Source organism: Trichoderma evansii (genome assembly GCF_050947405.1).
Source record: "Trichoderma evansii strain SZMC 28006 chromosome Unknown GGI43scaffold_16, whole genome shotgun sequence".
Taxonomy (NCBI): Eukaryota; Fungi; Ascomycota; class Sordariomycetes; order Hypocreales; family Hypocreaceae; genus Trichoderma; species Trichoderma evansii.
This window is the reverse complement of record NW_028145190.1, coordinates 552,586-578,198: the sequence shown is the minus strand read 5'-3', so window position 1 is coordinate 578,198 and position 25,613 is coordinate 552,586. Positions and strand designations below refer to the sequence as shown.

General features: G+C 48.2%; 8 protein-coding genes across 8 annotated transcripts; 7 read left to right on the top strand and 1 right to left on the bottom strand.

Moving 5' to 3' along the window:
- Positions 1–709: 709 nt before the first annotated feature.
- On the bottom strand, positions 710–2,531 carry GGI43DRAFT_108456 (alpha/beta hydrolase). The gene has a single exon (XM_083198870.1). It carries the CDS (start codon positions 2,304–2,306, stop codon positions 1,266–1,268), a length of 1,041 nt encoding a protein of 346 aa, XP_083058630.1. The 5' UTR covers positions 2,307–2,531; the 3' UTR covers positions 710–1,265.
- A 701-nt stretch (positions 2,532–3,232) lies between these two features.
- On the top strand, positions 3,233–4,830 carry GGI43DRAFT_108465 (FAD-dependent oxidoreductase). Its single transcript, XM_083198871.1, has 2 exons — positions 3,233–3,414; positions 3,662–4,830. The coding sequence occupies exons 1-2, from the start codon at positions 3,337–3,339 to the stop codon at positions 4,802–4,804; spliced, it is 1,221 nt and encodes a 406-aa protein (XP_083058629.1). The 5' UTR covers positions 3,233–3,336; the 3' UTR covers positions 4,805–4,830.
- Positions 4,831–5,172: 342 nt separating this feature from the next.
- On the top strand, positions 5,173–7,043 carry GGI43DRAFT_410351 (uncharacterized protein). The gene is made up of 4 exons (XM_083206615.1): positions 5,173–5,790; positions 5,867–6,031; positions 6,092–6,436; positions 6,490–7,043. The coding sequence occupies exons 1-4, from the start codon at positions 5,540–5,542 to the stop codon at positions 6,620–6,622; spliced, it is 894 nt and encodes a 297-aa protein (XP_083058628.1). The 5' UTR covers positions 5,173–5,539; the 3' UTR covers positions 6,623–7,043.
- Positions 7,044–7,252: 209 nt separating this feature from the next.
- GGI43DRAFT_410349 (ankyrin repeat-containing domain protein) lies at positions 7,253–8,512 on the top strand. The gene is made up of 2 exons (XM_083206614.1): positions 7,253–7,460; positions 7,537–8,512. Coding segments are annotated over exons 1-2 (744 nt in total). The 5' UTR covers positions 7,253–7,458; the 3' UTR covers positions 8,279–8,512.
- A 223-nt stretch (positions 8,513–8,735) lies between these two features.
- On the top strand, positions 8,736–9,874 carry GGI43DRAFT_428859 (uncharacterized protein). The gene is made up of 3 exons (XM_083209030.1): positions 8,736–9,104; positions 9,173–9,384; positions 9,459–9,874. The coding sequence occupies exons 1-3, from the start codon at positions 8,852–8,854 to the stop codon at positions 9,747–9,749; spliced, it is 756 nt and encodes a 251-aa protein (XP_083058626.1). The 5' UTR covers positions 8,736–8,851; the 3' UTR covers positions 9,750–9,874.
- Positions 9,875–10,460: 586 nt separating this feature from the next.
- On the top strand, positions 10,461–11,002 carry GGI43DRAFT_108431 (uncharacterized protein; the record flags this gene model as incomplete). The annotated part of the gene is made up of 1 exon (XM_083198869.1): positions 10,461–11,002. A coding segment is annotated over one exon (311 nt), but the record flags the coding sequence as incomplete, so codon positions are not given.
- Positions 10,769–12,263, top strand: GGI43DRAFT_410346 (uncharacterized protein). Its single transcript, XM_083206613.1, has one exon. It carries the CDS (start codon positions 11,234–11,236, stop codon positions 11,981–11,983), a length of 750 nt encoding a protein of 249 aa, XP_083058624.1. The 5' UTR covers positions 10,769–11,233; the 3' UTR covers positions 11,984–12,263.
- A 5,668-nt stretch (positions 12,264–17,931) lies between these two features.
- On the top strand, positions 17,932–20,430 carry GGI43DRAFT_410299 (sugar porter family MFS transporter). The gene is made up of 3 exons (XM_083206612.1): positions 17,932–19,298; positions 19,356–19,497; positions 19,553–20,430. The coding sequence occupies exons 1-3, from the start codon at positions 18,060–18,062 to the stop codon at positions 20,026–20,028; spliced, it is 1,857 nt and encodes a 618-aa protein (XP_083058623.1). The 5' UTR covers positions 17,932–18,059; the 3' UTR covers positions 20,029–20,430.
- Positions 20,431–25,613: the final 5,183 nt, after the last annotated feature.

Below are 25,613 nucleotides of genomic sequence, written 5' to 3'. Positions count from 1 at the left end.
TTTGTGCCCAGATGAGCAAAATAAAAGGATTCCGTGGATGCATCGGCCGACACCTCGTCGTCTCTTCTTGAAGCAGAAGATTACTGTTACTCCGTATGTATACTGGCCTTGGTAGAGCTGTGTGTAACGTACTTTATACGCGACAACAAGCATAATTTGCGTAGCGTTTACTTCAAACACGGGCCATGCCGAGCTGTCAAGAAGCGTAGCTGGCTGCTTGAATCGCGTACCCGCCCTATGTAGCTGATATGCACAAGTGTGCAGACAGAGAGAGGGCAGGCATGGCAATGATTATCAGACACTGGAGTGCTCTTTGTTCCTCGTGCTACTCCATACTCCGTACTCCGCACTCTACTCTACTCTGCTCTATTTTATACGAAGCACACAACGTACTTACTCGTACTCGCAACGAAGAACGAAGAACGAACGTTTTAAGCACGTCCGGTTTAACTTATATCCATCTCGCTCCGGTATAGGATCCTAATCCCAGCGGAGTGTGGGTTCTAGATAGAGTCACTGATTCGAAGAAAGAGCGTTATGTCTTCACCAGGGTAGCATCTACATCACGTTAATTACTAATGCAAGTGCCCGGCGTTACGAAATAAACACGGAACATTCGCTGTTGTACAGAGCACTGCATTTTTGCATTTCGTTTGTTGTATGCAAAGAACGGCGCAATCACCAAATCCGGCTCACTTGTTGGCTCTAGCAATCATCTTGTGATGCCGAGTTGTAGGCAACGAAAAAGAGAGGTTGTTGGGAGTTGCGTGTGTACTCGCAAATGCAAGCCACGTTAGACCTCGGCGGGGAGAAGAGCGGTGACCACTTTGCTCTTCACGTTGCTAACGGTGCTAATGCAATGCAACAACTCTAGAGAGCACTGCTATTGGTAATACAATACGGAGTACACTACAAAGCAATAGTGTACCAGTACTTTGGCAAAATCAGCCGGCAGTAGTCAAGAGAGCCTGGTCCGGACGGATTCAATTCTTCTTGTCTAATGCTAGGGTGATATCTGACGTGCGGAAGTGCCGCTTGCTATATAATATGCAGTCAGCCAATAAGCAGAGGACCCGGTAACCTGAAAAGAGGGAATAATAATACAACAAAATGGCTAGACGCGAGAGCGACAAAGAGAACGCCATGTCAGCTCGAGCCAGCAGGCCTGGCCCGATACTACCTGTAGGAGCATTGCAAACCACAAGATATTGATAGCCACCCTCTTAACGCTGTTGGGTTGTATGGTGCAGAAATCTGCCCCTCCATCACGAGTCACCATGCGCTATTCGAATCGCCCTGGCTGTTCCATCAATGAAGTTTCTCGCCTGCCACAGTGTCTTGTCCATGTGCATAAACGGGTGCGGAACTCCGGGGAAGCGCCGCTGCGTTACCTCGACGCCATTCTCAATCAGCAGCTGCGCATACCTCTCGCCCTCGTCCCTCAAAGGATCAGCCCCGGCTGTGTAGATGAGCGTATGAGGCAAGTCCTTGAAGTTGGGTGCCTTGAGGGGGTTCAGGAACCAGCCGATGCGCTCCTTCTCGGTCTTGTGTGCCTCGGGCTCCGTAGGCAATGAAGACAACTTGAGCTTGTCAAACCAGGCCAGTCGTGCCCAGTTGAGTGTCGGTGCAAATTCGTTTTCGCGCATCGACGGCCAGGGAGAGTCGCTGGCCGAGGCATACTGTGAGAGATCGTCGATGACGGGTGTCCCCACGGCCACCAGGCGCAGAGGGATGGCAGCATCGCGGGCCAGGTGAGCTACTACCAGAGAGATGCAGCCTCCAGCCGACACGCCGCCCACTGAGATGCTGTCGGGGCGGATGTTGAACTTTTGCGCGCCCTGCTGGTGAATGTACTCAACCGCGGCGAAGCTGTCTGTGATGGCCGTGGGGAAGGGCATCTCTGGCACCAGGCGGTAGGCGACGTCGATGACAGCCACGTTGGCTTTTTTGCAGTAGTGCTTGCAGATATGAGCCTCCGTCTCAAGATCACCCAGGCCCCAACCGCCACCGTGGAAGTCGATGTGCACCGGCCACGGTCCTGGAGTCTCTGGCTCGTAGACGCGTACCGGGAGCTGCGTGCCGTCTGCCAGCGGGATCACATCGTCGTAGATGCGCCCAACATCTGGTGCGGGAGCCATGCCATAGCTGTAGAGGACGGAGTAGGTAGCGCGCAGCTGTTGGAGGTCGATTGGCTTCAGCGGCCTGTGGGCGACGTTTTCGTTGTAGAGCTTCTCAAAGGCGGGATCCAGCTTGCCCGCCATGGACGGATGGAGGGGCTGAAGAGCCTCATGCTTTGTGTCGGACATGATCGTGGAGACAGGAAGAATTTTACTTCTTCCCTTGGCTTTTCTCTTCTTCTCTTGTCCTTTCTCTGGGCTTCGAGATCACTGTGGTGGTGAGTACAGAGCTGAATCTGGTGGTATCTATATGTCCTGATAGCGGCACGAGCTGTGGTGGGCCATGACTACATATCATATTTCCAGATTCAGCGCGATCCAGATTCAGCGGCCGCAGAGGGGGTTAAAGGACGTGCAGACCCCCACATGCTGCTGCACGATGTCACAGCCTGAGCCTGAGCCTGTACTGCAGAGCTGGAACTCGAACAGAATTTCAAAGAGGAAGCAAAACAAGAGAGAAAGACGAGCGACGCGATGCACGCTGGCTGGCCGTCTGCTCAACGGGGCGCATCGCCAGCTCTCAGATCTCATGGCAGTCCCAGCCTCAGCCAGTCCCGCGGCGCAGGCCGCAAGCTGCTATGCGGCGGCTCTTCAGGGCTCTTGGGGCCCTAAAATGCCAGATGTCTCCAGATTTCAGGTCCGACGGCTGCAGGCTTCGGATCGGAACCCACTCGGGAGTGGCACCAACAGCCGCCGCCGCTTCACGATCTTGTCATCGATTGGACCCTCCCTTTGAGAAAAATGATGCCTCTGTTGAACCAGAGTGTGCGATTGTGGCCCGTTCCTCAGCTCACGCGGCGTTTCCAGCGGCCCTCGTCCATGTCGCGGCGAGTACGAAAATTTTGGGGTCCCTTGGAGGGCTGGAGGGGCGCCGCGCAGTTTTCCATGAGCGTTGGCTGATCAGACGGTGGATTTCGAGTCGATTCATCAGTTTCCTTCTTGGTCACTAACAGACAACATCTCATCGGTCTCCCCTGCTCTGGATAGAGATATATGTACCATGCGGTATAGATAATAGACCTCATCGCCTTGCGAGAAAACTGTGGGCTGGACTCTCTCACCAACCGTTGGCAAGCCTGGATTTAGCTGCTTTGTTCTTACGCGCACAAGCATCGAAGAGAGCAAACAAACCTCCAAAGCAACCATTACCGCTTTCAAGATGACGGTCAACGATAAGCCCGTGCTGATCATTGGCGCTGGAGTCGTGGGCTTGACACTGGCACACGGGCTCAAAAAGGTAATGTCGCAAACCAACAGCATACGGAAATTTTCCAGAATTTCCAGAATTCTCCTTGGCTGCGCTAAAGCTGTTCGGCCCCTCGCGATCTCATGATGGAGCCGCATGTGTTGGTTGTTGGTTCTGCAGCAGCTGCAGCATGCAGTGACAGCGTGAACTAACAGGGGTTAACAACTTCAAGCTAAAGGAACATGTACATCATTATTCTGAGCTGAGATATGCTAACTCGACTTCTTGTTGCATCTAGGCCAACATTCCTTTCGAAATCTACGAGCGAGACGAGAATATCGATGCCCGAGGACAGGGCTGGGCCATCACTCTTCATTGGGTGCTGCAATACCTCCGCGAAATTATTGACGAAGAAACATTTGCTGCCCTAGATGACGTCCAAGTCGATCCAGAGACCGGCCGTAACGACACCGGCAACTTCATCTTCATCAACCTCAAGACAAAGGAACCCAAATTTTACATCCCTCCTAATGCGCGCCGCCGTGTGAACCGCGAGAAGCTGCGCCGACTTCTGATTAAGAATGTCGCAGACAACGTTCATTGGAACAAGCAGTTGACAGACGTCCAAGTCTCTGACAACGGCGTCAAGGCCACTTTCGCAGATGGAAGCGCGGCCGAGGGGAAAATGCTCATCGGCGCTGAAGGTAGCAATTCGCAAACAAGGAAATATCTCGTTCCAGAAGACTACCAAAACTACTTCCTACCCGTGAAGCTGGTTGGTGTCTCTGTGGACCTAACACCTGAGCAGGTCAAGCCGCTGCGACAGATTGATCCGCTACTCTTCCAAGGCTGCCACCCAGAAACTGGCGTCTTCATTTATGTCTCCGTGCTGGAGACGCCAGAGGTGAACGGCAGTGCTGGAACTGCAAATGAACACTACCGCGTGCAAATCATGACCTCGTGGCTCGCCAAAGACTACGACGAGAATATCCCCGAGTCAAATTTCGAGCGCATCTCCATGATTAAGCGCCTTACTACCGGCTTCCACCCCGACTTGTACAACATCATGCAGAGCATTCCTGAGACTGCGCCCACCCTACACCTCGTCTTGCAAGACTGGCCTTGCCGGGACTGGGACAATCATGACGGCCGAGTGACTCTGGCCGGCGACGCTGCACACGCCATGGTCATGTACCGTGGCGAGGCTGGCAACCACGGTATTCTCGACGCTTGGCACCTGTTGCACCAGATCAAGGCAGTGTACAGCGGTGAGAAGACTCGGGCTGAGGCCATAGGCACGTATGAAAAGGAGATGAAGGAGAGAGTTACACCAGCTGTGTTGCTTAGCCGCCAGGCGTGCTTGGATGCGCATGACTTTCACGGCTTGAACGAGAACTCGGCAGTTCTCAAGAAGAGGGCTATTAATGCAGCCAGGGCATGAATTATGCGCTGAGTTATGTAAATACTGTAATATGATCTACGGAGTACTTAATTATCTTAACAATATACCATAATTTGACACGCCATCATTTGAAGATGTCGAGGGTCGTTTTATTAAGCCTTTTTCACTGTATGCTGATATGATATAAATTCCACTACATAGTTTTGATATTCCGCAATTTGGCCCAACTACATAACCATTGAACATCAATGAATATTTCATAGCTTATAATTTTACACTACTTTCTTCAGCTGTGTAATAAAATGGAGATACGATGCAAAGCAGGCATTTCTCATTTTGTTGTAGGGTAGAGAATACACTTCCTAATTTGGAAACGCTCACCTCTCCTTAAAACCATGAGATCTGTTGACCATTCTACGTCAGCGGTACCAACTCCTCCTCCGTTTGATTTTTTGTATCGAGATTAGATTTGAGATGGTCAAGGGCGGTTCTCCGCCTTTGGCGTCGCTTCGCTACCAATTTGGATTTTTAGTCCAAGCCAAGCCGATGGACCGCTTCGATGTTGGTGATGCTCCATGACGCAAGTACCGAAAGCGTCGATCGAGATAAACTTTAACGACACAAAAGTCTGGCAACGTAAAAGACTGGGAAATCTCCCTGGTAAGAACCCAATCTCTACTATTATTTTAATCGACGTTATTATTTTAAACAATATCACACGTGAAAAAAACTCAATTCCCTAAACCACAGAAAGAACAACAATCACGATCAAAAATGAAGGAAAAGAGTGAAGTCATCCAGGAGTTCAGGGAACTCGTCAATATGACGGCGAAAGAATTGAAGGAATGGCTAAAGGGTGATGAGTCTGAGGGTGCAGGATTGTCGAAAGACGATGCGAACGGCGAAACTATTGGTCACGACAGCGGTCGACAAATTGTCGATATCCTAGAGGCCAACTCGGAGAAAGACCCTGAAAAGTACACGGACGATCATGTTAGCCACATGAGAAAGGTAGTGGGATATATGTATGTTTAATCGCTTCATATCTTATCTCGATTATTCCGGGATAACGTTGACGAAAGCTAATAAAAACAAACTTAGCAAACGGCACTTGGCTCAAGAAGAAAAGGCGAACAGCAAAAAGCCCATCGAGGAGGTCAAAAAGACCAAGTCTTATGCATCACTCAAGAATTGGGGCCATGATACTATCAAGAAGCGCGAAGCAAGCGGAGGTGGCGCTGAAGTAGATGCCGAAGGCGAAGAGCAAGAGGAAGAAAAAGTAGAGGAAGAAAAAGTAGAGGAGGAAAAAGTAGAGGAGGAAAAAGTAGAGGAAGAAAAAGTAGAGGAAGAAAAAGCAGGAGAAAAACGAAAAGCGCCAGATGATCAATCTGGAACAAGCAAGAAGAGAGAAACCGAAGATGGTTCTGCAGCAGTAGGCAATGGTGATAAGAGGGCTGAGCAGGCTGAAGGTGATGAAGAGAAAAACTCAAAGGAAGGAGAACATCCGAATGGAAGGCATCCGAATGGAAAGCATCCGAATGGAAAGCATCCAAATGGAAACGAAGCAGGAAACGGAACCGAGGCAAAGGGTCCTGAGAAGGGAGATACCGTGAGCTGGAACTGGGGACAAGGACAGCCTGAAGGGACGGTCAAAGAGGTGAACCCTGGAGAGTGAGTTTGCTACCATTGCCTGTTTCAATACATCGAAGCTGACACTGGAATAGGACGACTATCGAGACACACAAAGGGAACAAAGTCTCGCGAAAGGGAAAGGAAGAGGATCCTGCCGTTGTCATTGATACAGGAAAATCGGAGGCTGTTAAATTGGCACATGAGCTAAATGAGACGAAGGAATAACTCCATCACCTTGGGTCAAATTGAGTGTGCAAGTTGGTTAACCGAAGGAGGCTCTGTCTCGTTCTTGTATCTAAGTTAGAATCCGCTTGGCTATCCAAATTGGGTTACATAAAATGAAACGATTGCCAGCTTTAGATATCGACAGCTCACGTCTAATATGTGATTAAAATGGGCAATTACTATCCAACACGCTTTTCCATAATCCAACGCCCAATCGTGGCTAATGGGTATCACTAATACCTCTTCTACCTTTACTACCCTTTCTAGTGTTATATATGTATATATTTCAATATTTTTACCTGTGAACTAACCACCTTATTAGACCATTAACAAGGCACCAAATAGTAAAACTAGGGTGTTTGAAAAACAATCTCCCTGAATACGATGCATCTTGTCGCTGTAATTTGAAGCATCGTATCTGGATGAGGGATGAAGAGCACATGCAGTTAGATGCACTTCGTATATGGATAGTGCTAAATTCCAGCTGTTTGGGGTTTCTTCGGCATAACCTCCCGTAGCGCCTGTCAGCATCCACTTTAGCGACCGAGTCTAGTGGAGTTCCCCAGCGGAATATAGCGGGGTACAGCGGGGTCTGCAGCGCAGCAGTCGCCTTCGGCTGACGACGAAGAAATTCCAAGTCCAGTCGGCTGTGCTGCTTATTCTTCGACTTCAACCGCCTGGCAAAGTTCTTCCTCGTGGAGACTCAGCGCTCAGCTGTTGTCAGAAACGGCACCAGTTCCTGATTTCTGTGTTTCCTTACCAGCGTTCGCTCTTCAGTACAGCATGCATTTTGAATCTTGGAACCTCCAATCATGACGACTTGATCCATCGCCATCATGTAAGACACGCAGAAAAAATAACGCCCCTCTAAATGCCCGTCCGAATGAATGCTAATTGACCATGGTTGTCTACAGGATCGAGCCTTCGATTCGATTGCGACGCGCAATCCACGCGGGCGATGCGCCGCTCGTGAAGCGCATCCTCAAATCCCACCCAGCGCTCCTCCACAATCCCGACACCTCTCCAGTTGGGCTCTCCAACTCCAACTTGCACCTTGCCGCCTCGCTCGGCCACAAGGAAGTCTGCAAGGTGCTCCTCGAAGCCGGACACGAAGATCCATGCCCTGCCCTAAACGAGAATCACCAGACGGCCCTCATGCTTGCATCTGGTGCTGGCCACACAGAAGTCGTTCACTTGCTGTGCGAGAACGACATGGATTGCATTCTACGAAGAGACGTTCGCGGCCGAGATGCCGTTATGGAAGCCAGCGTGGGCGGCCATGACACTATACTACAACTGCTGTTAACATATGTCCCTGGAGGACCGTACGAGGCGGTGCAAAGAGCTGATGCAGAAGGAAATACGGCTCTCCACTACGCAAGCGGCAATGGCAACTTGCTTGGCTTGCGGACCTTGCTCGCGGCCGGTGCGGATGTCGAGAGGCGCAACATCTGGAACTGGACGCCGGCCGCGTATAGTGCTACTGTGCAGGCCGAAGTTTACTTAAAGGGCTTGGTCTCTGAGGTTGGAAAGCTCCAGCAACAGCAGCAGAAGCGCAAGAAGGAAATCGAGGTAGCGACCAAGAAGATGGCCGTTGGCACTGTGAGGATAGTGCGAGAGAATAGCATTGACGAAGAGCGACTTTATGACATTTGATGTATGAGAGGCTTTATACGTGGAAAGCGATATACGACTTTCTTATGAGATGACAGCCAAGAAAGATTTACAAACCGGGTTTATGGGCTATGGACTGCGACAAAGCCTTTTTTTGTTTGATAGGTATGCTTTTACTGTGTTTGCCCAAATGGGCTTGGAGTATGGAGCACAATGTATGGAGCACAGCACCGAGAAAAGAGTAGATAGCTTCATTTAAATATATGCTTTCAACCACCTCACCCTTGCCATTACATATATTAGGCGCCTAAATGAACCAATTGTGATTAGTAGAGACAATTTCGAGATAAATTTTTATCTACTATTGGTTAGGACGTAGAGCTGTTTAGTTCTTTAGATGGAGATCTGATATTGGGGCCGCCCGGACTTAAGCGCTAGCAGCATCTACAGATTTCCGATCACCGTAAAATGCGGTTTTCCTTGGAAGAGCACCTCCTAAGTCCAGTTCAAAATATTTGTATATAATATCACAGTAATACTTCAATGAAGGAAAAGAAAATGGAGTTTAAAAGCAAGAAACCATCAATTCACACTGCGACTCCTCGATAATACGCCATGTCCACCATTCTCATCACCGGAGGAAACCGAGGCATCGGATTCGGCATCGCACAAGCGATCGCAGGCCGTATACCTTCGTCGACCATTATTTTGGGCTGCCGAAGACTTGTAACTGGCTATGAGGCCATTGAGCAACTACGAGAACAGGGTGTCTCATCTCCACTGGATGCGATCCAGATTGATATTGAGGATATCCAAAGCATCACGGCGGCGGTCGAGACTCTGGATAAAAGGTACGGAAAGCTAGATGGTACGTATAGCATATGAAGGATAAAATCCGAAACTTTGAACTTCCATATCTAATGTGCATTTTTATAGTGCTCATTAATAATGCTGCGAGCCTTCAGCTGCCTAAAACTCAGGATCTCGTTGAGCTCAAGGAGTGCTCTAACCTGAATTTCAACAACTGTGTCACATCCAATATCCTCGTAACCAAAGCATTTATCCCGCTTCTTCGCAAGAGCTCCTGGCCAAGAGTCATTATGACCTCCAGTGCCAGAGGGAGTCTTGGTCGTACAGCAAGCAGAGAGGTACAGTCTACTCATATTCCAGTAAGACAAGCGATTACTAACAAGACTTCTTCTACCTTCGTTGTCTCATATAGCTTCCGCCTGTAGCTCTCATTGACTACTGTGTCTCCAAAGCTGCGCTGAACATGCTGACGCTGCACTATCAAATAACGGAAGATAACTACAAGGACGAAGGGGAGAAGATTACATTCTGGAGCGTCAGTCCAGGTCATACAAAGACGGCATTCAATAACTACAAAGGGAAAAAGGATCCGGTTGATAGTGGCGAGGCGTTTGTGAGATTGCTGGAGTCTGAGAAGGGTGCTATTACGCCGGGAACCTTTTGGGAATTTGAAGACGGGATTTTTCAAGAGGTTCCTTGGTAAAGCTTATCTCGATGGTGCTTAGGATACAAGTATCAAGTACCTACATGTAGTTGTCATACCTATGTTATGTTGGACTATTTGTATGTTCATTTGAGTACACAATTACTATAGACCATAGAAATTGCTACCTGAAAATCTTAGCGAAGCAGCTTTCTCCAACTCCAAGTTTGGTCAATATAAGTCATATATGATACGCATTCTGCAATCTGGTTTCTGTTCTTGCAAGCCAAGCGAAAAAAAATAAAAAAAAATAAATAAAAAGGAAACAGAATGTTGCTACATGCGGCGGTGAAAAGAACCGGCCATACTTTCAGCTTGCACATCAGCGTGAGCAAATTCTCTTTAACCACCGATGTCGTTGCGCATCCTCATCCAATCTGCGCCACCGAATGCCCGCTTGTGATTCAGCACCAACTGAGCTGTCATAGTACAAGCCGCGCTCTAAAGTCATCAAAGTTTGCGCGTGTGCTACCAGGCTCTGGCTCTATCACGAGGTGAATCATGGCTACGCTCATAGGTACATAATCGACAGCTCCTGACGAGTCGTCATGGAAAGGCTCTTCTCTTCTCTCCAACTTTTACGCCTTAACAAGAGAGAGATGATAATCATCTTTTTCTTGTTTACTTTTCTTTGAAGGAACAGTCTTTTTATTTAACAGTTTATTCTGCTTTATTTCTGGCCGTGCTCATCGGCCTCCGCATCCACCATCTCTATGCCCAACGGTCCTCGTGTGAACCGTAGGACGATCAACGTCGAGGCAGGCCGGCTTCCGCCACCTGCCACCAAGCTCATCATCACTCAGATACTCAAAACCAGCCAAGATCCTCCATTCTGGGCGTGGATCATCGTCGGAGCGTTTTACGACAATCAGGATCGCATCATTTGGAGCACAGAGTTGTTTGCTGCCCACCTTAACATCCAGTTTGAGGAGGACGAAGAGGAAGATTCGAGCGAGCAAGGAGAACAAGGAGAGACAGACGTTGAATCTGATTCACCAACTGGTAAGTCAGCCGTAGATTGATTGACATTTTGGTTTTGAATCACCCTCATTTCGACCGTTGTGAAGCATCCGTGTATTTGATTAGCATTGGTTGACGCTGGCTTGGAAGTACAATCTCCTCAGATTCGTCACTCTGAATCTCCTCAGCATCAGTCTCGGCGCTTTGAGAATTACAGCCGCACACTCAACGCAGAACAAAACTATAATAATAGTACTCCAGTCTTTTCTCCATACAATTACAACTTCCGCTCTCATTCTCATATCCACCCTCACCCTTATCCTCACCCTCATCCTTCTTACTACAATCACCATATCTCACATCATCTCCAAACACCACCGTATATCAACTCTGCCTCTGTCCGGGATCCCACCATCTCTGGTCCTGTTCCCGGCCACTGGCAAGCATCATTCGACCCTACCGTCCAACGCTGGGTTCATACTTGGCAGCCTCAGTCTTCTGCACCCTTCTTCTAAGCTTCCATCATGTCCGGAGGCTGGAACCCTCTCACCGGCCGTGACTCGGGATCCGGCCGCCCCGCCTTCTCTCCGTACGGAGCTCCTCAGCCGGCTCAAGGCCAAGCATACATCCCTCATGCTGGCGGCCCAGGCTACAACTTTGGTACAGTGCCTCAGTACACCACCTGGCCTAACACGGCTTACGGATACTATCCTATAGGCGCCGCTCAAGGCTTCCCGCAGTATGGCATGCCTGCTCAGGGGGCCTATGCCGGCTTCCACGCTCCACAGACATTTGCCTACCAACCTAACGGAACAGGTAACCTCATCCCTCGTCAACCACAGCCTTATCCCAACATCGATCCTACGATGCCGGCTGCCCAAATGACAAATACCACCGGCGGTACGGGCTGTGAGCCGGGTTACAACTATTTCTTCCCCGCAGAGCACACCAAGGCTCACGTCTTCAAGACCAACACTCCCCCGTGGCAGCTCCCGCCTACGGCACAGATCTCTTTCAAAGCAGCACATATCCCGTGCAACACCACCATGGCAGAGTTGCTCAAGGGATTTGGCTGTACCAATCCGACGCCGAAAAAGAACAAGTGTTTCGAGGTTGTGAGCGGAGGAGGAGGGAAATGGTACAAGGGATTAGAGGTGAATGGCGCAGACAAGGATTTGTTGAAGAAGACGATCAAAGATGTGGGGTGGGATTCTACACGGACTGGAAATCCGAATGAGAAGCCGGTGGTTTGTTTGTGGTTTTGCAGAGACTAGGTGTATGATTCTTGTTTGAGTTGTAATGTTTTTTTATAGGCAGTGTTTGGCGTTCAATAGCTTGCATGCGGGCTCATCTTGGCTGATTGATAACATGGTATGATAAAAATTGGGTTAGTATAATTATTCCATGTTTCGAAGTTTCGAGTGATTCCATATGACAAATATTTCAAGAGGCCAACCAGATGCTAGAGGGTATTTCTACAAAACTAACACCATTGACAGAGGCTTCATAGAATTAAAATTAGACTCTAGTATTGATTAAAGTTCAATATTCGCCCATGAATAGTCGAATAGAATAAAGGAAAATTATCCTTCCCTTTGTTTCCTTGATGTGCGCACAATGACGCCCTGTTGTCGAGGCGAGGTCATAGAGCATGAATAGGGCTTCGATTTAAATTTACTCTATCCTTTTTCCAGTAATTAGTTTTCTAGTGCGTGCATTTTTTCATTCAAGTTCCTTTAGAGAATTGTTATTCAACGTCCCAGTTTCATTGTCCAGCATCCCAGCCGTACCCAAAGTCGCGAATTTGAAACTACTTCTTCTGCTTCCTCTACTGCCCGTACCATTTCTACCATTTCTGATTCTTCTAAATATATTTCTTAAATGTATATATATGAGTGGAATGATCGGGTCATTAAGTTACAGCTGGGTGTAGCTGCCTCAGAACTTTTCAAATCTCGGTCCCACGCCTACCCTGTGAAAGTGCAAATCGAATTGCAAATTTTTATTGGTAGGCTTTGGCGTCCTTGAAAAAGAAAAGAAAAATTCTAGAGCATTCCAAACGCGAGTTATAATTTTCAGTTTGTTAAATCATATGGGAAGGATAAATGGCGATGGGTTGAGCATATTCATTTGCATAACTCCTACGCCAGTTCAACTTCATGGCCAGAATAAGAAGAGCATAGGATTTGAATTATCCAGGTATACATGTACTTAATTCCAGGCACCAGCGCCAGGAACTGCATCCAAGTTACATGACTAAATGCTAGTGAGATCCGCCGTCATTGTACCATAACGTTGTGCAAGTTCCGTGGATCCAGCTTCATGTAAGAGACACGTCAATCCCCAATCAACGCTAGTGATTGGCTAGCAACAAATTAGTCAATATATTATTTTGGGGTTTCATAGATGGATCATGAATATTTAGATACGGACGTTTCTATTCCAGCTATTAATTCCGTGAGGAGATATTTTGTCACATCTATATAAATATCTAGCAACAGAACCCCCCTTTCAAGATTTAGTTCATGAAAGAGTGGAGGTACACTTTTGTCATCAGATTAAAGACGTCTGGGCACCTCAATAGAGTAACTCTAATGTGGGAGTATCCAATACATAATATGTCTTGTAGGTTTTCAGTCTGTTCTTCCCCCACCTTCAGATCTGTTGGTGGTATTTCCAAAGTACTCAACGTGTATGTATTGTTACGAAATTAAAATCTTCATGTCTACTAGTACTTACTTCTAAATTAATGTAAACCTCCCGTCAGAGATCATTACCTACGCCCTGAATATGTCGATATCTCTTTGAAAAGCACAGCCGTTGACGAAGCCTCTACTTTCTGAGGTTTGCATTTTTCCTTTCCATGTTATTTTATAATGTGCAAGTATACGTCAATAACCCAGAGAGATTTATAAGCATTACCAATATAATATCATTGGGTTAATGAGCCAGTAAACAACATTGGCACCACCCAAGGTCATCCTCTCACACTGGCCATTTGACAAATTCTGAAAAGCAGAGCTGAAGTAGAATAAAGTACATCGCTGTTTGCTCATTAGTGGTGACTGCATCAGCTGTCTGAATGTACTTACTGTTCATGTCATGAGGAGTAATAAAGCCTGTATCCGTTTTTAAATCCGAAAACCTGCAAAGGGAATATGGAAATCTCTCACGGTAGCTCTAGACATAGGACGAGATGACTCCAAAGACTTCTCACCCCAATCAGCCATCCAGAGTGCCCTCCGACTTCGCAATCGTGTGATATTAACGCAGAGGCGCCTAGATACTCAGCTACGATTCTTCTCGGATTAGTGATGCTTGCCATGGAGTATTTTCATATGAGGGGATTATGTTCCGGAGGAGGAGGCCCAGACCGCCTGCAAGCCAAGGTGTATAATTTGGATGCCTAAAATCCATATCCAATAGCTCAGCACCATGGCAGTTTCAATGCAGGATAGCATGATCCGAGTATTTGGGGCCGGATCTCCGATATGATGCTTGATACTCCATACGTGCTTAGCCCATCAAGCCCCGTGGGGGTGTGACATTGCCGAGCAGTCCCTTTCATGATACAAATGTGTTCCATACGGGCGGTGAACTATTTTCAGTCCTCTCAGTAGCTCACATGCTCGTGTCCAACATGGCTTTTTCATAACAGGCATCAACATTATCACAGCTGCCACTGGTCAAAGTTAGATCCCTAGGGCGGGTCTTGTTTATGCCCCCGGCTCGGGCAAGGATAGAACGTGGAGCGGAATGGCTTTGAAAGCGGGTGGTCTAATGCTAAGCTAGCGGTATGGTGTGTGGAGATTGACAACACAGTTTAGAAAGGGTGGCGTACGAGGGCTGAGGCACTTAGCAAGGCAAGTTGGAGGTGGCGTATCAAGATATTCCATTCAAACACCAAAGAAGCCCAAACATCGTGAGAATCATTTTCCCAAAGAAAAAACTTACCGTATACGTCTAGTAGGCTGAGTGAATAAATTAAGATTCATATACTCACCCTAGAATTCGACTAGCCATCGCCATTTTCAACCGCGGTATTGATGTCGGACGCGGAGAGGCCGAAAGCTTGGCTTGTATTTAATCAAATATTTCAACCCTTGGTATCTGGCTAGGGAGGCTGGGCGGTAAGCTCCGAATACTAGGTGTTATTGGAAATGTGGACTAAAAGGGAAAACCGGTTTCCTAGTAACTGTTTTAGTATGTATTGCCACTTGATGAGTTGCAGACTGAATGCTACTCCGTCTCGACTTAGAGTTATCACGCCCTCATCTCTGCAGTTTTGAATCGTAGATTCGATCCATCAGTCACGCTGGAGCCAGGAGTGTCTCAGTTTCCTCAGCCTGACTTGTTTGGACAAGATCTACCAAGTACAACACCAATTATCAGCTGTAGTTTGCCGTAGTTGAAGCGGTGGTTCGTCTGGACGGAGAGATGTGGAGACAGAGGAGCACATAGAGTACAGAGTGCAGGAGAGAATGAAAGCTTGGCTATGAGCTAGGCGGTCTATGGAAACAATAATTCCATGCCTGTAGTCTATCCATCACGTGTTCATGTATCCGTGACTCGTAGCTGGGATTACCTGGCCTGGTCGCGGTGCCAAAACCTTGGTATTACTCGGCGGATTGATAATTGGCTTTCCAGCCTCGATGGAGTATCCTGTGTCTGTTGCTCATTCCTGATATTGGCTTCATTGTAGTAATACTCCAAGTATGTAGTGCTGTAAATCATATGTCTGTACGCGTACTATCTATTAGTTCATCTTCAAATTCTTACAAGTATTTTTGACTCGTATTGGGCTGCAACTGAACTTGAAAACTGTTCTCCACCTGATGGCAAGCATCTGCTGAGGCGCTAGCCATAGGGGGAATAAAGCGGGATTTCGGTCTTTTGATTGACAGGTTACCTCTTTCTCTCTCACTTCTGGCAATGATCAGGCAGCAGAATTAATTTTGTGGGAGTAGATTAATGGATCATCTCCACCATTCTGTTTTAGTAGCTGAGAGTACCTCAAAGATCAGCGGATGTCAGCGCGTATACGAAGTACTTACAGTACTAGAGGGCACTTTTGACCGCCCAGTCCTCAGCGTGATCCAACAAGATAAAACCTTGGTTGATGCTCGTGATATGTACAAATATACCCCGTAGCCAAGAAGAAGTTCTGTGCTCCTTAGCTGGACATATTCGTACAAGTTAAGATCTGGTCTGGTGCCACGCTAGGCAAGAAGAGGAGCCCGCTTGTGGTTCTGCATGGTGGTACCGGCCGAGAGCCGTTAACAAGAGAGGTGAGGCGACGGCTGATTTCTGAAAGCTGCTAGCACCGGCTCTGCGTGTTTGTGCTAGTCGTCTGTTGCAGCAGCCACTCGGCCATGGCGTGAGCGTTGGCGCGCGGGATGAGTTCGCAAGTGGATGCTGATAGTGCCGCGATCCCAGCCTATATCTTCGCATGCCGGCTCACTAGTGGGAAGAAAACCCCGAAAGCATCCAGTCAGCATGTGAGGAATTCTGTTGCCTGTTTCTCGCTGCGCATCCTGGGCCTGGCGATCCATACCGGCTGCTGCAGTGGCACACAATTTTCCACCTGTGCCCTGTGGTACCAGCTCCCAGCACGGTGTAGCAGTAGTATTGCAAGTTCCCTGGTTAGTGTGAGTGCCTTTCGTGGCCAATTCTTGTCCAGGTTCGGAGTATTGGACGCTGTGTGTATTAGTCTGCCATGCTTGATCTTAGCGAGCCCCAGCATTAGCTGTGGCGTTGGCACCGGCAGGCAATACGGATGCTGTAGATGAGAAAACCTTGCTCAGATCTCGAGGTTCTAGGCCGTGTATGGTGCGCGTAGTTCGATGCTTTCGACCGAGGACAATCGCATCCGGCGGGTTAGAAAGAAAGAAGTTTTAGCTAAGACGGATGGAGGGGTTCGCAGAATGTGAGTTTGTACTCAGTACCGCCTGTACGTACCGGCACATGCACTTAGCCTGTGCCTTGGCTGACGCAGATCTTGCTGTCTTTGCTCTCAGCTACTCACCAAGAAACTTGGCGAGTATAGCCGAGCATGCACTTGTTGGCCCTCAATTGTTGCTAGTAATAGTAAACACGCCGGCGCTATTATTCACCGTCTGGTGTAGCTAGAATGCCGATCTACACACAAGAAATAAGCAAAACAGGGCGTGAGCATCTCTACCAGCGATTGCACAGACGCTTGCAGGGCGGCCCTGGGAAAAAAGACTCTCGGCAGCCGCACTCGCCTACGTCAGTGGACGGCTGGCGTGCCTTTAGGGGCCAATTACAGCGCTGTCCAGGGGGTTCGGCGCTAGGCCCACAGTGGCCAAACAACGGGTTTGTGATTTCCACTTTCAACCTCTAGTCTTAGACATACCGTCAACACGAAAGCAAAAGTGGCTTGCTTTTCTTTCCCATGGGGAACTGGAGACTCTCCTCTCCTCTCTGGGGTGCGGGGGTTCTTCCCCGTCTGGAGAATTAGAGGGTCAATCTCACGCTTTAGAGATGGCTTGCTCTGGGGGAAGCGAGATTCTATCTGTGGCTTGCCGCGCGTGATGCTCTACAGGCGGAATACTGAACACGGAGATATTCTCTACCAAGTATGTAGCATCTACCTGTCCGTCTGCTTGTGTATACTACTGCAGCTGGTAATTAATTGGCGTGTGGTAGCACCGACGAGGATAGTCCTGATCCCTTGGCAGCGCACAGATGGCGCTACTTGGACGAATGCATGAGTCGCAACGTCCGTCTTCCATGCATATGAGGATGTTTCTGCGCCCAAGCTCCACGCCACCATCAGTGTCAGCCAAGCTATACGACTAGACTAGCATGTCTGTCTATCTTGTAGCCAAGAGTGGGCCGGACAAGGATAAGCCTCAATCCATGCTACTCGACTTACTTGCACGAATTGCTGGACTGTGCTACTCATACACCTATCATGCCATGGGTTCATGGCGTTTTGGCTGCGGAGAGAGACAAACCACGCGACAAGATTCAAATAGCCATTTTTCTCCGCTCCCGGACTCCAGTTTTTCGTCTCTCTTCCCCAGACTCCCAGTCTCAGCTCAGGACAAATAAGTATATTAGTCCTCCTCGCCTCCCATTGTCTTGACATTCGTTGTCTTGACACTCGACATCATCAGCTCAGAAGCAGCATCACTCTTTGCCTCACTCATTCAGTTTAGTCGAGGTAATAAGAGCAAGCCATCTGCAGACAATTCCCTTGCCCACCATGGCGGAAATATAGTCAGTAATCCCATTGGCATGTCTTCCTCTTTTATTAAGCTATTTGCTAACCTGCTTGGTTGATACAGCAATCACCCAGACTCCAAGGGTGCTCATGACGCAACCATGGAGAAGGGAGTCACCTACACCGAAGAAGAAGAATATACCCAGAATCTCCAGGCCAAGATTCGCAACCCGCTCAAAGGCATTCCTCGGGAACAGCTTATGACCGATGTTGAGTCCTTTGCTTCTCGCCACGGGCTTCAAGAGCACACCCTCCTTCTCAAGAAGGGTGCCCTTATTGCTCAAAACCCTGCCGAAGCACACAACATTGATGGCGACGAGAGGCTCACCTCACATGAATTGAACATTCTCGAGCGTGAAGTGACACACAAGTGGCACATGCCCGCAAGACTCTTCATCACCATCGCAACATGCTCCATTGGTGCCGCCGTTCAAGGTTGGGACCAGACTGGTAGCAACGGTGCTACTATCTTCTGGCCCGATGTTTATGGCATTGGTGACCAGAGCATCACTCGCAACGCTATTCTTGTCGGTCTCATCAACGCCGCTCCCTACATTGGAAGCGCCTTTATTGGATGCTGGCTTTCTGATCCCATCAACAATCACTTCGGTCGCCGTGGTGTCATCTTCTTCGCCGCTCACTTCTGTATCTGGCCCGTTATTGGTTCCGCTTTCTGCCACACCTGGAAACAGCAGCTCGCCTGTAGATTGCTTATGGGTATCGGTATGGGTGCAAAGGCTTCTACTGTCCCTATCTATGCTGCAGAGAATGCCCCAGCTTCCATCCGAGGTGCTTTGGTTATGTCATGGCAAATGTGGACTGCCTTTGGTATTTTGCTTGGAAGTGCCTTCAACTTGGCTGTCTACCACGTCAAGGATATCAACTGGCGTCTGATGCTTGGTGCTCCTTTCATTCCCGCTGTTCCTTTGGTTGCCCTCATCTACTTCTGCCCCGAGTCACCTCGTTGGTACATGAAGAAGGGTCGCTATGCTGATGCTTGGAAGTCTCTCGTGGTCCTCCGAAACGACCCAATCCAGGTTGCCCGAGACATTTACTACATCTCTGCTCAGCTGGATATCGAGAAGGAGCTCATTGGCAAGACTAACTACGTCACTCGATTCACTCAGCTCTTCACTGTTCCTCGTATTCGCCGTGCCAACTTGGCTGCTTTTACCGTCATGATTGCCCAGCAGATGTGCGGTATCAACATCATCGCATTCTATTCGACTACCGTCTTTGTCAACGCTGGTTTCACTCAATTCCGAGCTCTGATCGGCTCATTTGGATTTGGTCTTGTCAACTGGCTCTTTGCCTTCCCTGCTTTCTGGACTATTGATACCGTAAGTTTGCAATTGTATAGCATAAATCGCTAGTGGCATATACTAATAATCCTCTAGTTTGGTCGCCGAAGCCTGCTGCTTTTCACCTTCCCTCAGATGTTCTGGACTCTCTTGGCTGCTGGTCTCTGCACTTTGATCTCTGATGACCATGAGACCGCCCGAACCGGCCTTGTCAGCCTTTTCGTCTTCCTCTTTGGAGGTGAGTGAATTATAAAAGTTATACTTTCATGATCAATGACTAATTCATAATATAGCTTTCTACTCTCCCGGAGAAGGTCCCGTTCCTTTCACCTACAGTGCCGAGGTGTACCCCCTGTCCCACCGTGAGACCGGTATGGGTTTTGCCGTCGCCACCTGCTTGTTCTGGGCTGCCGTGCTGGGAACTTCATTCCCCTTCTTGCTCGAGCGTCTCCAGACCGTTGGTGCATTCGGCCTCTACGCTGGCTTCAACGTTGTCGCTTTCATCATGATCTTCCTCTGGGTTCCCGAGACTATGCAGCGCACCCTTGAGGAGCTCGACTATGTCTTCGCTGTCCCCGTCCGCACCTTCATGAAGTACCAGCTTACTGTTACTCTGCCCTGGTGGTTCAAGAAATACGTCTTCTTCCAGTGGAGCGCGACCAGGCCGCCTCTGTACCAGTTCGACGCTGTCGCCTCTGACCTCCGCAGAGCATCTGTTCACCAGGCTACCGTAGCATCATCTGATGATGAGAGCAAGCGAGCCTATTAAGAGTATAAACTTTTTATATATAAAAATATGTTATGACTACGTTTGAATTTAGGGATGATTATTACATTTGAGTATATTATTTGGTTATTGCGTGGATAGGCCATGCGCCGCTGGGAATTGATACCCTTTCCTTCATTATGATATGATTTAAGGAGATTAAATAAAGAATATACGAGTTTCTATACTCTAAACCGCGTTCACTTTATGATGTATATGTGATATGCTCGGAGTGTTTACTCCGGAGAATATATACTGGTACAAGAAGAAAAAGAAGAAGCTATACATATCTTTATATGCAAATATGATTGGGCTTTTTCTAAGGTTTTGTAAGGATTCATATACCGCTTGCCACTAGCCGAGGCTGGCTAGCAGCAGTTGAATATTTTCATGTGACGAGACAGCTATAGTCTAGGAATCCTATACAGGAATCCTTACGGCTATCGACTATTTCGTGGCATTGCACTATTGGTTTATTGAAAAGAGGGGAAAATATGATAACTCTCGTGCAGAGAAGGAAGGCTAAATATTTCGTTTTTGTTTGGTCAAAGAGTTCATCGGGGCGCTGCTTTGAACTTGGATGTATTACTGATTAACAAAAGGGTACCTATGCTCCAACGATTTGGACGCACTAAGAATACGTGTAATTAAAATGGGGGTGTACTTGGAGGTGACTTGCATATTTAACACGATGCAAATGTAAGAAATGCTCCAATCTTGATAGAAATCCGGTAGTTCGCTGTAGGCCCATTATATAGAGGTATGTATTATCCCTGTATACGTATTAGCTACTCCGTACATGCACTTCGGTTTATGCCCAGGCACCAAATACGCGTTTAAGTAGATGTTTAGGAAACAAATTAGCGATCCTCCAAAGGAGTCGTGAGATTTAAAACTGCATGAACTAAACTACGGGGTTCGGATTGCTCCATATTACACACTCCGTTTGGGGTCACAGGGGATCAGATCCACAAAATCAGATGCTTGGCCAAATACGAATATGAAATAACGGCCGCATCGCCTATCTGATGCTTTGCCCATGTCTTTGTTTTCTATCTCTTTTCATCCTCCGAGAGGGGCCGCTTTGAATCTCTTGGGAAGATCAGCTATCGGCCTTGTCTCAGCCTGGATTTCCATCGCTCTGACACACAATTTTACTAGCGAATAGCTGGGATTAAGCTGTGGCGCAACGTCTCCGGATACATGTACTTGGGTCTCATTGTCAGCATTCTATTTTGCTTTCCAGCCATACAGACATTTCAAGCAATCGCCAACATGCCCGTATATTGACTAGCCAGCAAGCCACATTGTTAAACTCGAGCCGTGGCGCATTCTTTAGCCATGGCTCTAGCTGATGATAGCAAAGAGGATGGTGTTGGGCAGGTTGCCGCAGTCGATATCGAGAAGGCGGAGCTTGCAAGCACAACAGATGTATCTACAGATGTGCCGCTAAACCACAACAAGCTCGACCAGAACCGCTTCTCCGTCGCCAACGCGGCAAATTTATCTTTAGACGATGTCGAGCCCACTGATATTCAGATTCGGGGACTTACCATTACCGTCGATACTTCTCCTTCATGGCTTGACCCTTCCACATATCCCGAGCTATTCTCTGCCAAGTCGAAGGCTACATCACACATCAAGACCCTCCTGCACTCAGTTGATGCCAACTTTAAGCCCGGGACACTGACAGCCATTATAGGCGGTAGTGGCTCGGGCAAGACTACGCTGCTCAACAACCTTGCCGAGAGAGTTGTAAGCTCTAGACTTAGTCAACAAGGCCTGGCAACATTCAATGGCCGGGTCGGTGTGAATAGTGTCCGACATGCCTATGTTATGCAACAGGATATCCTGCTACCGACTTTAACCGTTCGGGAGACTTTGAGATATTCAGCTGACCTTCGACTTCCATCGTCAACCAGCGCTGAAGAGCGCGAGAGAGTCGTCGAAGAAGTCATCCGTGAGCTAGGCCTCAAAGAATGTGCCAACACACGCATAGGAAATAGCCAACACCGTGGGTGTTCTGGAGGTGAGAAGAGACGTGTGAGCATCGGTGTTCAGCTCTTGGCAAACCCATCTGTGCTGTTTCTCGATGAGCCGACCACTGGTCTTGATGCAACAAGTGCGTTTCAGCTTGTACGGACTCTAAAGTCATTAGCACAAAAGGGCAGAACCGTCATCACTACAATACACCAGCCTCGATCCGAAATTTGGGATCTATTCGACAACCTCGTCATATTGTCCAAGGGCAGCCCCGTCTTCTCAGGCCCCGTCTCCGAGTGTCTCCCATGGTTCAAAGATCTCGGATATCAATTACCGTTATTCGTCAATCCAGCAGAATTCGTCATCGACATTGCCGCCGTGGACAATCGCACCACTGAGCTGGAAGAAGAAACCGCAGCTCGCCTCGAGAGATTAAAAGCGGCATGGAAGGTGGAAAGCGAAAGTCTCTTTCCACCCATACAGGAGATTGCCGTGATGGAGAAACGCAAGAAACGTTTGCAGGCGGCGACACACGCAGGATTCTTTCGCCAAGTACGAATTCTGATGGACCGAACTCTAAAAGTCACATACCGAGACCCTCTCGGCATGACGGCATCTCTATTGGAGGCCGTTATAATGGGAGTTGTGGTAGGTTATTTGTTTTACAATCTCGGCCGTGATGAGCCTGGTATCCGATCTCGTGAAGGTCTCCTCTACATCGCAACCGGTCTTCAGGGCTACTTAATTCTCATGTTCGAAACGTATCGCTTGACCATCGATATGCCAACATTTGATCGAGAGTCATCAGAGCACTGCGTCGATGCTGTACCATATATCCTATCTCGACGGTTGGCTCGTCTCATTACGGAAGATTTCCCGGTGCCATTCTTGTTTTCCCTCATCCTCTATTTCATGGCTGGATTCGATCATAATGCCACAAAGTTCTTCACCTTCTTTAGCATTGGCTTTGTCAACCATTATGCTTGCATCATGTGTGCTTTTACATGCGTGGTAGCGGTGAGGCACTTCCCTGGAGCGAGTTTGATTGCCAATTTTGCTTTCACAATGCAAAGCTTAGCATGCGGCATGTTCATACAGAGTAATACGATTCCAGTTTATGTTCGATGGCTGAAATGGATCACGTGGTCGGTGAGTTATTCTACTTCTCCCTTTGGCTTTGTGCATATATATCGAACCTTGAAGAATGTTAGGAGCTAACAATAGCACGATAGTTTTATACCTTCGGAGCATACTGTGGAAATGAGTTCCAAGGCAGTTTTTATGACTGCCCTGAATCGGGCGGCCCTTCAAATCCAGCCTGCCTTCAGTATACCGGAGAATTTATCATGTCTTCCCTTGGCTTCCCCAGAAATTGGGTTGCCCGCCCCATTGTCTGTCTTGCATCATTCGTCATCTTTTTCTTCATCTTATCAGCTATTGGACTGCATTTTATAAAAGTCGAAATGACGATTGCTCGACCACGAGTTTCAGATACAGACCTGTCAGCCGGAAAAGAGAAGATGACAGCACGATCGATTGCAGAAGTTCGGACTATTGATGTTGAGTTGGAAAACTTTTCTTTAGATCTCGACAAACGGGCCATCAATGGCAAGAAAATGCCACGCAAGAATATACTACAGCCTGTAAATATGAATTTCCAAGCTGGTACCTTGAATATCATTATGGGTCCATCTGGAAGTGGGAAAACATCGCTTCTCAACTCAATGGCATTGCGACTGCGCAACTCGGTTGGCACTCACTATCGTCCATCTGGGAAAATGTCATTCAACGGGGCAGTTCCGTCCGCTTCGGTTGTTCGATCTGTGTGCTCCTATGTCTGCCAAGACGACGATGCTCTTTTGCCTTCATTGACAGTTCGTGAGACACTGCGTTTTTCTGCCGCACTGAGGCTGCCATCCTTTATGAGCAAGGAAGAAAAGTACCAACGCGCTGAAGAGGTGCTCATGAAAATGGGTTTGAAAGACTGTGCGGATAACTTGATAGGCAATGATTTGGTCAAGGGTATCTCGGGAGGAGAGAAGCGGAGAGTATCTATTGCCGTACAAGTTCTCACTGACCCTCGAGTACTCCTGCTTGATGAACCAACCTCTGGATTGGACGCATTCACCGCAAGTTCGATAATGGAAGTGCTTCAGGGTCTTGCGAACGAAGGTAGAACGCTCATTCTTACCATTCATCAACCTCGATCAGATTTGTTTAAGCACTTTGGCAATGTACTGCTCCTTGCCCGTGGCGGCTCCCCCGCCTATGCTGGTTCTGCAAAAGATATGCTCAATTACTTTAGCAGGCAGGGGTATCAGTGTCCGCAACATTCAAATCCGGCGGACTTTGCCTTGGATATGATTACCGTGGACCTGCAGCGAGATGATAGAGAGGCAGAGAGCAGGGATCGAGTGGGAAAACTCATTGAGCACTGGAAGAAGCACTCATCGGGGGAAGACGTGTCTCGACTTCCGGGAATTATTGAAACTGATGAGATAGACGAAAAGAAGACGTCTCAAGATGAAAATATCAATATAGTGTCGTCGAAAGTCTCTGAACCCCCACGCAAATCTTTCAACAAAGCAAACCTTTCGACGCCAGCAGAACTGGGCGCCCTCGTCCGTGAGCCAGCTTCCCTCGCCACCGCATTACCCTTACTCCTACATCGTGCCGCCATCAACACGCGCCGTCAACCTCAGCTCATCATGGCTCGCACGATGCAAGTGGTTGGGCTGGCCATTATCTTCGCCCTCTTCTTTGCACCGCTGCATCACGACTACTATGCAGTGCAAAATTGGATGGGTTACATACAGGAAGTCGGTGCCTTTTACTTTGTCGGAATGCTGCAGAACGTGGCCATCTATCCAACCGAACGAGATGTCTTTTATCGAGAAGACGACGATGGAGTGTATGGTGTCGATGCATTCCTGCTTTCTTATACACTTCTTGAAGTACCCTTTGAGATTCTCAGTTGCTTGATTTTCGGCATCCTGATGTGTCTTGCCGTCGGTCTCCCTAGGACAGTAACCATGTACTTTGTCTCAGTATTTGGCTGTTTTGGCATAGTTTCATGCGGCGAAAGCCTGGGCATCATGTTCAACACCGTCGTCAGTCACATAGGTTTCGCAGTCAACATCATGGGCATGTTCCTCTCAATTGCCAACGCCATGGCCGGTGTCCTTTCCATCGATGCTCCAAAGGCCTTCAAAGCGCTCAACTACCTCTCGCCTATCCGGTATTCGTTGCGCGCCATCGCTCCCTATGCCCTGCGCGACGAGAAATTCTACTGCAAGCCGGAGCAACTACTTGCAAACGGTACGTGCCCGATTGAAACGGGTAAGCAAGTACTCCAGCTGTATGATTTCGACGACAACCCGGTGGTGAACGTAGCCGCTTTGGCGGGATGCGTCGTTGTATATCGGCTGTTGGCTTGGCTATTGTTGAAGTTGGCGAGGGCACGATGGGGCAGTTCTAAGAAGTAGAGGCGGAGGGAGAGATGTGCAGCTTATTTCTTTTTCATTGTATACATTTCGAAGCAGCCGTGTACACGATATAGATACTGTAGATAATTCCAAATTGATATCCTTGTACCCGCGAACTTG

What these genes read in the sequence shown, in the direction of transcription:
- GGI43DRAFT_108456 (XM_083198870.1), bottom strand. Translation starts at nt 2,306, where the DNA reads ATGTCCGACACAAAGCATGAGGCTCTTCAGCCCCTCCATCCGTCCATG.
- GGI43DRAFT_108465 (XM_083198871.1), top strand. Translation starts at nt 3,337, where the DNA reads ATGACGGTCAACGATAAGCCCGTGCTGATCATTGGCGCTGGAGTCGTG. An exon ending in TGGCACACGGGCTCAAAAAG is followed by an intron (nt 3,415 to 3,661) that starts GTAATGTCGCAA and finishes TGTTGCATCTAG; the next exon opens with GCCAACATTCCTTTCGAAAT.
- GGI43DRAFT_410351 (XM_083206615.1), top strand. Translation starts at nt 5,540, where the DNA reads ATGAAGGAAAAGAGTGAAGTCATCCAGGAGTTCAGGGAACTCGTCAAT. An exon ending in GATGCCGAAGGCGAAGAGCA is followed by an intron (nt 6,032 to 6,091) that starts AGAGGAAGAAAA and finishes GGAGGAAAAAGT; the next exon opens with AGAGGAAGAAAAAGTAGAGG. An exon ending in AAAGAGGTGAACCCTGGAGA is followed by an intron (nt 6,437 to 6,489) that starts GTGAGTTTGCTA and finishes ACACTGGAATAG; the next exon opens with GACGACTATCGAGACACACA.
- GGI43DRAFT_428859 (XM_083209030.1), top strand. Translation starts at nt 8,852, where the DNA reads ATGTCCACCATTCTCATCACCGGAGGAAACCGAGGCATCGGATTCGGC. An exon ending in AAGGTACGGAAAGCTAGATG is followed by an intron (nt 9,105 to 9,172) that starts GTACGTATAGCA and finishes GCATTTTTATAG; the next exon opens with TGCTCATTAATAATGCTGCG. An exon ending in GTCGTACAGCAAGCAGAGAG is followed by an intron (nt 9,385 to 9,458) that starts GTACAGTCTACT and finishes TGTCTCATATAG; the next exon opens with CTTCCGCCTGTAGCTCTCAT.
- GGI43DRAFT_410346 (XM_083206613.1), top strand. Translation starts at nt 11,234, where the DNA reads ATGTCCGGAGGCTGGAACCCTCTCACCGGCCGTGACTCGGGATCCGGC.
- GGI43DRAFT_410299 (XM_083206612.1), top strand. Translation starts at nt 18,060, where the DNA reads ATGGAGAAGGGAGTCACCTACACCGAAGAAGAAGAATATACCCAGAAT. An exon ending in CTTTCTGGACTATTGATACC is followed by an intron (nt 19,299 to 19,355) that starts GTAAGTTTGCAA and finishes ATAATCCTCTAG; the next exon opens with TTTGGTCGCCGAAGCCTGCT. An exon ending in TTTCGTCTTCCTCTTTGGAG is followed by an intron (nt 19,498 to 19,552) that starts GTGAGTGAATTA and finishes TTCATAATATAG; the next exon opens with CTTTCTACTCTCCCGGAGAA.